The sequence below is a fragment of the Ischnura elegans genome, chromosome X (genome assembly GCF_921293095.1).
Source record: "Ischnura elegans chromosome X, ioIscEleg1.1, whole genome shotgun sequence".
NCBI classification, from domain to species: Eukaryota; Metazoa; Arthropoda; class Insecta; order Odonata; family Coenagrionidae; genus Ischnura; species Ischnura elegans.
In genome coordinates, this window is record NC_060259.1 from 48,823,102 (window position 1) to 48,837,701 (window position 14,600).

A 14,600-nucleotide genomic window follows, 5' to 3' on the forward strand; every position below is an offset into this window, starting at 1 on the left:
GCAAAAACTGCCACGGGCATACAGAAAGCGTTACACCGATGTTAACGAATAAGGTTGGGAGTCGCTAGAGACTCGGAGGCTACGCGCAAGGCTAACACTGCTAGAGCAATTGGGAGTGGATATCTTTAAGAGTTACACGGAGAATATTATATTAGAACCCCACAACATTTCTAGGTCCGACAGAAACGATAAAGTAAAGAGATATGTCGCCAAACGAATAGGGATGAGAGTTCGTTTACCTCAGCAAGATAAAGTAATTAATGCTTGGCGAAATTTTGTAAGGGAATTTCCTTTTACCGTGTTAACGGCTGACGTCCTAACAACCCCCGCCATATGCATATTGAGGCGGCTAAAGGGGCAGTCCTTATGTCGATGCTAGTAAAGTTGGGAAATATTCAAAGATATCTTACGACTAAAACGAATTAAAATATATTTCCGACGTCGAGAGTCACATTTATTTGAACGAGCGCAAAGATCTTGAAACATACCACTGATGTGTGTCTCTGAGGTTTTGAGGACATTTTTCACTTGATTAATATAAAGGTGATCTTTTCCACCAATTAGTACAAGTTTTACAGCTTTGTAACCCTGAGAATTTTATGTGGAAGTGACGAATAATTACAGCCGTATTACAAAAAAAATGAACACTCTGTGACCACGTCTACATCCTGAAACACATGCTCGATTCTAGCCCTCTCTTTTTAACGCTATGACAAATAACTATTAACTTTATGTCATATTTTATAGATTGACTCTTGGTTGGTTATTTTCCACGCTAATGTGCATTAGGCGGGCGAATTGCACTGGAATTGCTTATTACATTTGATGTCATTGCTTTCCCTGGAGTATGCGTTTTGGAATTTTCGTAATTTTTCGTCACCAGCGCTCCTAAGTTATCTATGTGCAATGTGAAACTTTTCGCAATGCGGATAACCTCGGAGGCAACGTTCAGTTAAATAACTTTCCTCGTTTAAAATTTTCAGCATTAAATTTTTTTAGTCATATGCATATATTATGTTGATACTAAGAACGACTCTTTTAATTAATGAAAAAAGTATGATCACTTCCGTCTCGAACCCTCCTAAAACTGTATCGCAACTACTGCGCATAGAACAGACCTCGGCTACGGAGCGACGTATTAGTTAGACTTACACAGTGAATCCAATTATTAAACTAAAGATAGGAAAAACCTCGCCTCGGAACCCAAAAGACACTCTTGAGGTCCCAGCGTGTTCGTGGGCGTGAATTACCTCAGTGCTTTCCATCCGCTAAAATTAATTCCGAAGGGGCTTAAACTCCTGGATTTTGACTCCAGCTTCGGTAGGTCAGTCGCGTCATCTTCGTCGGCACAGGATGCAGGTTTGCTTTACGTGCCACCCTTTCAATTTTTCACCAACCCGGCCATATTAATTAGGTGGGTCTCGTGGATGTCTACGTATTATTGAAAACGATAGTGACACTCCTCTTTATTTAGCCGTGACACGATAAAGCTGCCAGCTCAATCGTCTTCGTGTCTCTTCGGCTTGCGGTCGGTCGGAATTCCTTGCGTGAGCAAAACGATTGTTATCGGTTTCAAAGACTCTGGAAAAGAATGCCGAACTTTTAATTCATGGTTCGCAGCTGCGGTTGGTAGAATGAATAACGAAGAGGTGAATGCACGTCCAAGGCCAAGGTCAGTCGACTTTCGCCACCCTTATCTGTTCGCAACTCGGAAGGTCCGCACAGGTTAAAGGAAATAGACGCACTCACTATTTCGAGCGGGCCATTGCAAACTTTTCTAGCCAGAGTTTGAATTCACAAATCCTTCCCTCCTACCTTACCTCCCTACACCCCTACTGCTTCAACCACCTCGCGCTTCCCCAGCGAGTAGAGGCAGCCACGCATAATCATTCACATTCTTTGTGCTCAACGGTATTCAACGGTTGTTACACGATATTGTTCGTATATTGAATTGTTCAACGATAGATAAAATAAAAGAGATAAACTGTATAACCGATAGATTCAGAATTTCATTTTTCCAAGATCATTAAGAGACTATAATGGCGGCGTTAGAACTTAAAAATAGGTTAGTTTACATGTAGTTTAGCCTACCAACTTATGAATTCATTAATGAGTGTTTCTGAATTTTTTAGTATTTCTAACAGCTTTTTTATGTGTGTTTCAGCTTTGTTGACAGATTGCCTTCGTGAGAAGTTGGCAAGGTTTGCCTTTGCATGAATGTGGAAGTATAATTTGTTAGTATGCGTAGCATTTACATGCGTATTGTGTGCATTAGGGAATCCTCTTGCATGTTGGTGATTGATCACCACCTGCCAAACACGCTAGAGGTGGCTCCTAGGGTATTCTGCATACATATTCGCATCTACATACTACCTCGCAAGGCGTATAAAAGGCGTGTGGCAGGTGGTGTTAGGACACCAGTCGTGCACACACAAAAAGGAAATGCGAAATTACGATTAGCATTTATTTAGGTCCTTTAGGTTGGGGGAAAAAAGCAATTCCCATTTCCGTCCCCTCCGTTCGCCTAAATATCTCTCTTTATGTATCGCTTCTGTCGGACCTGGAAATATAGTGGGGCTCTAATATTATGTTCTCTGTGTTGCTCTTAAATATATCCATTATCAGTTGCCCAAGCAATCTAAAGCCTAGCGCGCAGCCTCCAAGTTCAGCGGCTCCAAGGCCAATTTGCTTCACATCTGGGTAACGCTGTCTGTACGCCCGCAGCTGTTTTTGACGAACCACCCATCCTTCTTTTGTATTTACATCTACATATACATCTACATAATACCCTGCGAGCCACTTCTAGGGTGTTTGGCAGGGGGTGAAAATTTAATTTAGAGTAATTTGTATAAAAGTCTATTGTGAGATACCGTGTCAAAATCTTTCTTGAAATCTAGAAATAATGCATCAACTTGTCTTCTCGATTCACCAGATTTGAGAACGTCGTGAAGAAAGAGCGCGTGCTGAGTTTCGCATGATCTACCTTTTCGGATGCCGTGCTGATAATCGTGGAGAAAGTTACGTCTGTCCAAGAAAGTCATGATATTGCTAGGAAATACGCTTATATCGGTGTAACGCTTGCAATTTTCCAGTCAAGCGGTAACTTTCCTTCAGAAAGTGGCTCCTAGAATATTATCCCTAATTGTAAGTAAGGTGCTATCTGTGGAGCTAACTCCTGGAGGACACGCGGAGGTATTCTCTCCGGACCCCGAGATTGACTATTCTTTATCGATTGTAGTTTTTTGTTATCCCATCTCGTTGTATAGAGATTTCTTCCATCGGTTCTTCAGTAAATGGTATTTCTAAATTAAATTCAGTATCGTCTGCAGTGTATACACTCTTGAATTGGGACTTTAGCCTTTTAGCTTTAGCCAATATTTTCGGTGACGAGTTTACCATATTTATGAAGTAACTAATCTACGTTTGAAGATTTTCCCTAAGGTTCTCTCGCACACGACGAAAGGATTTTCTGATTTTCTTCGAGTGATTAACCGAGTACCTTTTTAACTTTGCCAGGGCAGTTCGCATAGTTTTTTTTTGTTATTTGGCGTTATGCATTGTAACTTTCTTTTGCTTCAAGTTCCTTCGATTTATTACCTAACGTAACGTACTTTTTGTACAAGTTGTGTCGTTTTCTCTGTTCTTTAAGTCCCCTTCTGACATTGTTGTGGTGCCAGTGTGGTCCTTTATTATCACATTTTAGTTTTTGCTGAATATATTTATTGATTCCTTGGCGCAGGATTTCTAAGAAGTACTTTCATGTTACAATTGTTCTTTTATCCTCTGTTTTAGCTACGAATTTTGTGTAGGCGTCATTAAGCATCTTGTCAAATTTAGTGAAGTCACTTTTATCAAATAAGTAAATATTGCATTTTGGTTTTACAACTGACCATACATCATTTTTTAGAGTTTTTGAAATTACTACGTGATCACTCAGACCGTGAATAATATGACTTGTTTTATCAACTTAGTACAACTAATAACTTCAGGCTTTACTTTGTGAAACCTCTCCATATTGGAAGTAAGGAAATAAAACTTTGTAAGGTTCACTGTTATTTAATTATGGGCGCGACCCGGGTTTCGTAACTTGGTTACATCGCCAGGTGACTGATCTTGCATGCATCATACATTTATACACAAAGTACACAAGTGACTGTGAGGACATCTATCGGAAAGGATAAGGACTGGTTGAAAGAGCGGGGGTGAGGGTTAAACACGGACTGAAATAGGGAGAGGGGGTGAGGGAAAGGGGGAAAGGCTGCCCCCTGTCTGAATTTCATGGGCAGCGCTGAGTAAATGTTATTCAACTGCTATAAAAACTCCGCCACCTATTCTATTGCGTCAATCGCATCAGTAAATTTTATATCATAGAGGAAAAGCTTCGCTATCGCTGGTATCTTCCGTAAGCCAGCTCCCTGTTCCCACGACCACGTCAGCGTCTTGAAAAATATGCTCGATTTCGGCGCGCTTGTTTTTTACGCTACGGCAATTACGAACAGCAAGGTTAATATCATATTTTGTAGATTGAGTTTCGGTCGGCTCTTGTCCACGCTTTTATGTACTAGGCGGGTGAATTTTACTGGAAGTTCCTACTATTTTTGGTATGTTTTCTTTCTCTGGAGCACGCGGTTTGAGAATGTTGACGCTTTTGTTCTACGCTTACTTTGTTGTGGGATGCAATGCGGTTTTCCTCGGAGGCTACGTTTAGTTAAATCATTAATAATCCCACTAGATGACCTACCCTATAGTCTAAAAAATTACTATAGAGCTAAAAAATCCTACAAGCTACCCGTTCAGACGCTCTTAGGAATAATTCAGCCCAGACGGATTGAGGGGAGCCCGGCACGATCTAAGCACCGGCCGAACGGCACCACTACCCCTCCGAACGCGTTCCACCTCCGAGCTTAAGATCCCTAACCTTTTCCCAAAATGTACGTGTGGACGTTTCTTGACCCGGGAGAAGAAAGCCGTATATTTCCGCCGGAGATTCTCCTGACCAAGAGAATAAAAGCCGTGTATATACGTTTTCTAGCTCTCCCCCTTTTATGACAGTCGCGGGTGTACTACGCCTTTGTTTCGGAACCCAACACTAAGGGGTCTAGGCTTTACCCTCGGAATCCGGGAGCAGGTACCCTGACCCCTCGTCCTTTATTACCCCTCTTAGCGGTAAAGGACCGCGGTCATGCAATTGTTTATCCAGTCAGTTTTCGAAATAAATATTTGTTCTTTTCTCCAGAAATGTAAATTAAGAATTGAATTCTTTGTCTTTTGAGCTGCGTTTACAATTTTTAAACGAAATTCTGCGATAAATATTAACTTATATCTCGAGTTCTGAATAAACATCAACATGGAAATTGTTACTGCATTAAATGCGTTAACATAGACCTTAGAACTTCGTTTAAAATTTGACAGAAATGAGGAGCTCAGAAAAAATGAGGAATTCAATTCAAAGTCTGCAGTTTACGTGCAAGCGACAATTATCCTTGTGCTGAATGCATATAAGCAATACATAAGTTGACCACGAACCAATGCCGCAGGGGCCGCAGGTATGGTCGTAAACCCGGAAAGGAGGGAGCACAACCTCTCTCGGAGTCCGAGATAATGCAGAGTCCCAGCGGGGAGGGGTCGAATAAGGATCCGCGAGACCTTTCTCAACGAATGTCCTCCAAAAATGCTCCGCACCACGAGAAAGAAGAGTCTCTTGGGGCTCAGTACAGCAGTCATGCTAAGACGAAAACTCCGCCGTCTCGAAAGGGCTAAAGGAATTTAAGATCTCATCGGCTCTGCTTTCGGAGGTATCATTAGTGCCGACATGGGCCACCACCCGCAGTCTGGAGCAATCTGTATCCTTCACCGCTGCTTTTACCGCCAAACTTGGTATTATGTTACTATGTAGATGTAGATATATTTTTACATGAAAAAGCCTGTTGACTAACAAGTATTTATGTTGTAATTATTTATGTTTATATGACCCCCAGAGAAATAAACATTTATGTACTATTGTTTTCAACCATTAATTTTTACTAGGAAATACCGAAATTGATAATGTGACATTTATATAAAATGTATATACTATGAGCATATGATGTTTGTAAAATCTTTGAAACTCATTCGAGCACGGGAATCATTAGGAATAGATATAAATATTAAAAAACAGCAAACAAAACTGTAAAAATTAGTCATTCCATGAATAAATTATTGCGTGTTAGAAAATTAATGTCGGTTATTATAACTTGAAGCTGCAGGTTGACATTAAGTGACGAGAAAGTTTCTTGTTAATATTCATAAATTTTAAAATCATGGTTTGATATATAAAGTTCGATCTAGTTGGCACATTTGGCATAAAAAGGATATTGATATTTAAAAGAAAAAAGACAAAAATAATACAGTATGATACAAATGATAAATGCCAATAATATGTTCCTTGGCTATAGATTATTGCCCTAATTATGATAAAAATGTTACATTTAAGGTCCTTTTATCACAAAAACCACATTCGACATCGACAACACAAAAATACGTAAAATATTAAATCATTTCTAAACTGGCTGGTTGGAGTTAGTCACGCGTCTCATTGGTACAGCTCCGCCATTCGCGTCTATGACGCGGTAATCAGTAGCGCAGTCTTAAGGCCGTTTTACACGGGGCACGGAATTTCGCAGGTTAGAACTGCATTAATTTCTAAAACGGCGTCGAATTGCAAGAATGCATGAACGAAATTAGAACAGGGGCTATATTGCCATCTCACGCCCACGCATTCTCGCATGCGTTCTAGAAATTCACCACTTACCACGACGCAATTTTGTCTGCACCTTCGTACACACGTCAGATTGTGCAAGTACGTGCCCCGTGTAAAACGGCCTTTAGACTGCCACAGCTCGTCCTCGGCGGCAACAGATGTGATAAATCGGCTTCAGATAGTTACATCGACCAGGCATGCGTTTTTTCTAAATCTGCATATTACCCTGCGAGCCACCTCTTGAGTATTTGGCAGGGGGTGATGAACCACTAGTATGCAGTACGCAAGAAGATTCCCACATGCACACCACAGGGACATAAAAGGTAACGTACACTAACAATTTATGCTTCCATATCCATGCTAAGGCAAAAGTTGCAAACTATTCGTTAAGGTAGCTAATCCACCATCGAAGATAGAACACACGAAACATGCTGTTAGAAATAATAAAAAAAAATCAGGAACATGCATTAAGGAATACATGAGTTAGCTGGCTAAACAATAAGTCATCTAATTTATTCTTGAGTTCCAACGCTGCCGTAATAGTCTCTTATCAATCGTGGAAAAACGAAATTCTGAATCTATCTGTTGTACGGTCTATCTCTCTTAACCCTTTTAGTGCCAGTCTATTTTGTCCGGTATGCTGAAGAATGCCAGGGCTTTTTTTGGCTAATATGTATGCTTGCGCTTGATAATTTACATAAAGACATGCATTTACATTCATTTTCAGAAACTATTTTTTTTATTTCCTCCCAAAGCTAACGGGTATATTAAAGCATGTAAGATTCAAAAGATAGTTGCCAAAGCATTATGAAAAACAATAAATAAAAGGCGTGAATGTTAAAAAAAACGGCGAATAGATCGGCCCTTGGCACTCTGCGCACATACCTCCCGGGCCGATGGATCGACCTGCTGGCACTATAAGGGTTAATTCATTTATATGATCTGATGTACACTAGTTTGTTGGCGTTTGCGTTGGCCAGCGTCGTCGGAAAATACATAATCAGTCACGTCCTGGCGCTATTTCAGCAGTAAAGTGTCAGCAGAGGAAATCGCTTTGTCCTACTTCATGGCTACGCAAGCTACTGAAGTGCTTGTGCTCTTTAGAAATATTTAGCCGTGAAATTCAATTTTTAATCCATCCAATTTGGATCGCGTCACCATGACAAAAGGCGTTCACGATTCCTGTGACGTGAGAATAGGCAGCATACTCGACGCTTGCTTTTCGCTTATCGATCGCAAAGGATACCCATTAAAAGCATACCCATTACCTAATAAATGCTCTCAGGCAGGACACGAATAATATAATTGAGGATTCTGGGTTAGGCTACGGAATATGCTGTCACCCGCCGTGCAGTTGAATTGTTGTACTACAGTCGTCACTCGTAGTGACGACTGTAGATCGAATCGGAAATCACGGGGAAAATAAACTATAATTAGGGTAATTAACCGTTATTTATGTCCAACATGAAACATCTACATAACACCCTCTTAACCACCTCAAGAGTGCTTGACAGGGAGTGATCAATCACCAGCATGCAGCATGCAAGAGGATTCCCACATGTACGCCACAAGGTCATAAAGTATTATGTATCATAACAAAAAATACGTGCATATTCATGCACGTATACGTGCATATTAATGCAAAACTTGCCAATGGTTAGTAATTTTTATAGTAAATCCATGCGAAGTTGGAACAAAGTAAAAATAAAAAGATGCAAAGAGTCGTTATGGCGAGTGACGCCATTAATTTTATAAAACTAGATACCGTTGGTATCGATGTAAATCACAGTCACTGGTGTCACTTTTTGGAACTGTTCCACGTTAAAAATAAAAAAATACTTTGTTATATTCCACACTTTATTTCAAATAGTATGACCCGGGTTTCTGCCTATCATACTATCATCAGTTTTTTTTTTATTTTTAACCGTTGCCATCCTTAGTATAACGAGGGAAAATATCATTTAAAATCTCTGTTTTACTAGCTTTTCTTAATTTTCTTCTCTTGATCATGTCTACCTTAGTATGACGGTAAACGAAGGATATTTTTCACGTCGCCTGGAAAAATTCTACGAATTTAATTAGTAAATCTGGCCTGTAGGTACTTTTCTACACCCCTGTTAATGATCCAACCAAATACCATGCGAATATAATCCATCTAACCTATAACTTTGTGTCGCTCTATCTGGTAAGACCATCTACTTTAAAATTTGAAATAAATGGATCACTAATATTAAAAAGAACGAATAAAAACAAGAGAAGAGACATCGTAAATAAATCTGGGTTGACTGCTGCCATCTCCCATATATTAAAATAGCCCAATTATTATGACAGAAACGATCACAAGGTTAAGATTAAGGAAATAGACAGCAGAACTTATAGATTTAAGTTGTCTTTTATCCGCATACAACAAGGGACTATGCTTAGTACCTGCGATAGTTTAGTTGTAGGATAGCTTGATACCAACTAGATATAATAGGCTCTTAATATGTATTAAATAATTTACTGTAATTGCCTATACTAGCTTCCTGCATGCATTTCTTGGCATGTTTTAACTCATCCATGAAACAACTTCTACGCCAACTGTTCGTTTTCTAGTACAAGTAGCTTTATTTTCATGGTATTCGTGGCCTTAGCTATCCTCCTAACTTTCTAGCGCTCTATCTCGTAAAACCATATACTTTAAAATTTGAAATAAATGGAACACTTACTTAAAAGAACGAATAAAAACAGAAATCTTCTGGTCTGACCGCATCTCGCTGCCCTGTGAGCTTGGCTAGTGTCCCGCAAGCTAGCACGCGTCCGATTAAGGCTGGGATGAGTGCTGCATACCAATGTGGAATCACCCCATGCCACACACACACAGTACCTCGTATACATAGGCGGATTTAGGGGGGGCACAGGGGTAGTGCCCCCCCCCCCCATTAGACGCTTAAAAAATAGACAATTTTTTAATACGGTTGTCATTACGATCGTTTTGTATTGTGTATTACGGAGTCTAAATCATTTAATTTCATATTAATAACTTTCATATTAAAATAAAGGGAATATTACGTACAGTAATTGTTGCATCTTTTTTTGATCTCAAGTATGAGAAGATCGTTTTCCTGTCAGACCCTTGTGCCCCTCAGAAAAAAGTCCTGAATCCGCCCTTCCTAGTAGATGTAAATGGAACTTCTGATAAATTAATATCATTAAATGAAAGAGGTCCGGAAATCTGCAAATTTAACGATGATGAATAAAATCCATGCATTTTACATAGGGAATTTAATAGCACAGATTAGAACTGCATTATTTCTCAAACAGCGTGGAATTGCGCGAATGCTTGAACGAAATTAGAACAGAGGCTACGTTGCTACCCTACGTCCATACATTCTCACATGCGTTCTTGGAATTCACCGCTTCAGGGCGCTTTCACAGTTCGGCGTTGCGTTAACGCCTTAGCTCGCGAGCCAATCAGATCCATGCACAAAACAGCATATTTATTGTGCGTTTGGTACGAAATCATAATCATATGCTCCCGGGCCGACCTTATGCCTGTTCTACACGCTAGGATCAGCTCATCCGGCTTAGCTCAGCCAAATCGCTCAGCGCAAACCCGTTCTTAACGAGAGGCTTAAGTCGACACCTCGCCATCTGATGGCGATGGTTGCAACTTAAAAAAAACTGAAAGCGGGTGAACGTAGCCATTTTCATGTGTAGCTTGAAAACGCAGTTTAGCATTAAACAGTTTCAATCGAAGACAATAAGAAATGGAAGGAGGTGAAATTGAAGGATTTCCAGATGGATTTTCATCCGAGGATGAAAATTTATTGATTCCGGAGGTTTGTAGTGTGAAAAGTTTAATTATTTGTTGAAATGTACTTTGCGTATTACAACCCAGTTAACCAAATGTTACTTATGTTTCAGTTTATTAAAGGTCTGTCAAAGAAGGCTTCGGAAAGAAAACGCCGGATGGATGAGGTGACCCGAACGGTAAAGAGGCGGCTACGCTTGAGGAGGTTGGCTATTCAATTTTTGAGTGGTCGAGGAAGAGAGCGACGGAGGTGGCTACAGCCGGAGTTGCACTTCCTCAATTTGGAGGAAGGGTGTTGGGAGAAGTGGTGCCCTTCTACACGGAGGAAAGGTTCCGAAAAAATTCAGAGTGGGGCGCGAGACATTTTTCACCCTGGTGGGTGTTTTGTCTGCCTCTATAGAGAGGCAGAACACTGTGATGAGGAATGCTATTAAGGTGGAGAAGAGGGTGGCAATAGCCATATTTTGCCTTAAGGGCTATTCAGATTTCTGGGCTGTTGGGAACATGTTCCGGGTTTGTGCGAGCACTGTACCCTCAATTCTGTACGAGGTTTGTGACGGTATTAACAAAGAGGTGTTCCCTTTCATAGTGCAATTCCCCAGGGACAATGCTCGTAAAGAGGAATTTGCCAGGGGGTTTTGGAGTCTCTGGCAATTCCCCAATACTTTTGGTGCTCTTGACGGTACCCACATTCGCATCATTAAGCCGTCTGAAGATCCAATGGACTATTGGAACTACAAGGGGTATCACTCAATGGTGTTGATGGCCCTGGTAGACCACGAGTATAAGTTCCTTTATACTAATATAGGCAGACAAGGAAGAGTAAACGATGCCACTGTTTATAATTTTAGTGGCCTGAAAGTGGAGCTCGAGCGTAGAGAGTTCGACTCAAAACTGCATGTAATTGGGGATGGAGGTTTCCCTTGGTCTCCCTCTCTCCTGAGGCCATATGTACAAACTGGCAACATGAATGCAATTCATTCGCATTTTAAAACACGTTTAAGTAGGGCCAGGTTAGTGGTGGAGGACGCATTTGGGAGGCTAAAGGGAAGGTGGCGTGTGCTGTTAAAGAGGTTGGATCTCGGAGTTAGTAATGTTCAGCGTGTGGTGAAGGCTTGTGTGGCACTTCATAATATTTGTGAACAGCAGAAGGAGTACTTTTATCCGGAGTGGGTACCTGCTCTGAATGAAGTTGCCCTTAACTTCGAGCAGCCTAATGTCGCTGTGCGAGAGGACAGCAATGTGGAGGGAGCTCGAAAAAGGGACAGATTGGCCCACCACTTGTTTCATGACAACATTTTATTCAATACATGTAATTCAAAAAGCAGCAGGAAGGGGTCCCAGATGGGAACCCAATGGAACTGCCGGTGTTCTAATGAACGCTTTATTAATTAATACATCAGGAGGTGGTTGGGGAGACAATTTTGAACAACATTTTTATTGGCGATTTCTATTGTTTGATACTATTAATCTTTCTGTGAGGTTAATCATATGCCTTCCCAAAATCTTAAAACTAACTCTTACTTATCAGAAAAATCTTGCTAACCTCTCTTATTTTTTTAAAGTCTCCTTTATTACCATTTTTTTCAATAAATGCTGTTAGGTAAATCTTTTCACGCCGTGAAACTCAAACGTGTCAAAACAAATCAATTTAATTCGGTGTACCTATTAAAGAAGAGCACAGCATAAGTATATCATTCCAAGGAAAGAGAGAAGTACTGCCTTTGGGATGTCATTAGAGGAAAAAGACAAATGCAGCAATCGTAACTCATTGAATGTTGTATGAATGGGTTGATAGTAATGCAATGGAAATATATTAACACATTCAATGCAGGCCCGATTTTCACGAACATCATCAGAATCGGCCGATAAAATACGAAAGAATAATAGTGTGTGGTTTTCATGCCATAACTTCCGTTCAAATACTGCTACATATTTTCAAACAGCACACACGGGCCGAGGGAAGCTTGCTGAAGGCCATGCACACAATCTGAAAACTCGGAAGTTGATAATAGTCACATATGGAGGGGGAGAAAAGCCCCCTTAGAGAAAGGTACGTCCAGCAGAGCACGTCAATTGACATGCTCTGTATGCTCTAGAAAAACTTGATATTTTAAAACAAGTAGAAGGTACAAGGAAGCACCTGAGATCATAGTTCAATGAGCACCATTAAGTTGGATAAGATGCCATCAGGCTCAGACAAAAGGGAAGTACTACGTCTTGACAAAAAAAAATTGGGTACAGCAGTTATTTCTTCCAAATGATATTGCAACCTAATATGAAAAATTGGAAAATAATTGAAGGGCGGTATGGAATTTTGGTTGATTTGTCCTCGAGTGACCGTCATGTATATTGAAACCTTGTTTTCCTCATGGGTCCAGTTTTCGGAAGGGACTGCAAAGAGAAACTGCAATAATTGCAAATTGGGGGTACTTTGTAATTTTTTTTATTATCCAGAAATTTCACATTCGATGAGTGACTTAACGCTCATCCCCAGAATAATCTTCTTCAACTCCTCCTCCGTTATCACCCTCGCTGTCGTCCTATGCCTCACTGTCTCCTTCACAGGAGCTATTTCCTGTCTCTGCACACACTAAAAAGAGACAAAACCAAAGAGTTAGGGATACATCCATCTCAGACACAACCAAAATCTAGTTTGAACATATTCGCTTTATGCTGGGGTTCATGATCTCAACTGGGATATAGATAGTCCCTCTGAATATGAGAGGTTTAAGCGGTTTACTTGAGCCCGGATGAAGAGAAAGTGAACACAGACTTAGAGAATTACGGAAGCAGCTTCAACATTAACATGGGAAGGGTGAGGTTAGGTTCAATAAATGTGAGCTGAATATGTTAAAATTGCCAGTGTTTCAACCGAAAAAAGTACCTAATCAATGAGTCAATGGTATGAACTGAATAAATGGAATCTACATTTTCTACAGAAATTATTCAAATTGAACAACGTATGTGGAATGAAGTCCAATTCAATCAATAAGAATAATTTGAATATCGCTTGAAAGCATTGATGCCACCCACAAAAGGCTTTCAATAGAAAATTATCATTTGATTATAACTAATAATACACTTAATAGATTGGTAATAAAAAGAACTATTCACCTTAAGTACTATTGATCTGACTCATTACTACGTGCAGTATGTATTTCAGGGCGATTGAAGAATGTATATAGTGATTTATTTTAACATTCTTCAGTGATATAAATTTTTTCACAGAATACTCAGAACTCTAACAATATCAGGTATTCCTTTGATCTAAGAATTTTCAAGATGGAACTAATTCTTCTTCATTCTTAGAATTACCTAAATGTTTTGATGAGAATGCAAGTCTTCATGAAACAGCTGCATGCAATGGAAATGTTAATCATTTCTTTAACATGATAGCTTGAACTTCGTTTAAAAGATATTTCAGTTAATAGTGATTACATACAACAATATATAAAAGAGAACACTATGTTAGCGTTATATGATATTCAGACAAATTGAATAGTTCTGAATACAATTTAGTATAGACATAATTAATAAGAAATATTATTATCACTGTGAATAGCTACTCATCCCAGTATTTGCTCGCTATGCAGTAAATTGACATATTCACATTAATTCGAAGATCAAACTGTTCATTATGAATGATTCAAGTAAACACTTAATACGGCGATTAAAACGCAAAATTCCGTTTAAATTTATGTGCAAAAGAATACAAGGTCCAATAACACATAATTACCGCCTGCTGCTGACCCACAGCAGAAGCACCTGGCTCCATCCTTGCCTGTTCCAGCTGGGCCTGGACCAAGGCGGTCTTAGCCCGCAGATAATCCTGCAGGCACCTCGCAGTTTCTCTCTCCCTCTCTTCATCAATCCTCCTCCTCTTCTGCTCCTCCCGCATCACTTCCAACATCTCCTTATCATGCTTGATCAGTTCTTTCATGTATGAATGTGCCTGAGAAGGCGACCTCCTCTCACTTGAACTAAAATAAAAAAATGGAACTTCATTTGCAATGATATACAACCAAATGGTATACAACCAAGTGTTCCAACCAAAGTTTCCCCTAA

General features: G+C 39.9%; 1 protein-coding gene across 1 annotated transcript; it reads left to right on the plus strand.

Annotated features, from left to right (window-relative positions):
• The first annotated feature begins 10,949 nt into the window (after positions 1–10,949).
• LOC124171154 (protein ANTAGONIST OF LIKE HETEROCHROMATIN PROTEIN 1-like) lies at positions 10,950–11,927 on the plus strand. The gene has a single exon (XM_046550292.1). The coding sequence runs from the start codon at positions 10,950–10,952 to the stop codon at positions 11,925–11,927; it is 978 nt and encodes a 325-aa protein (XP_046406248.1).
• The last annotated feature ends 2,673 nt before the right edge of the window (positions 11,928–14,600 follow it).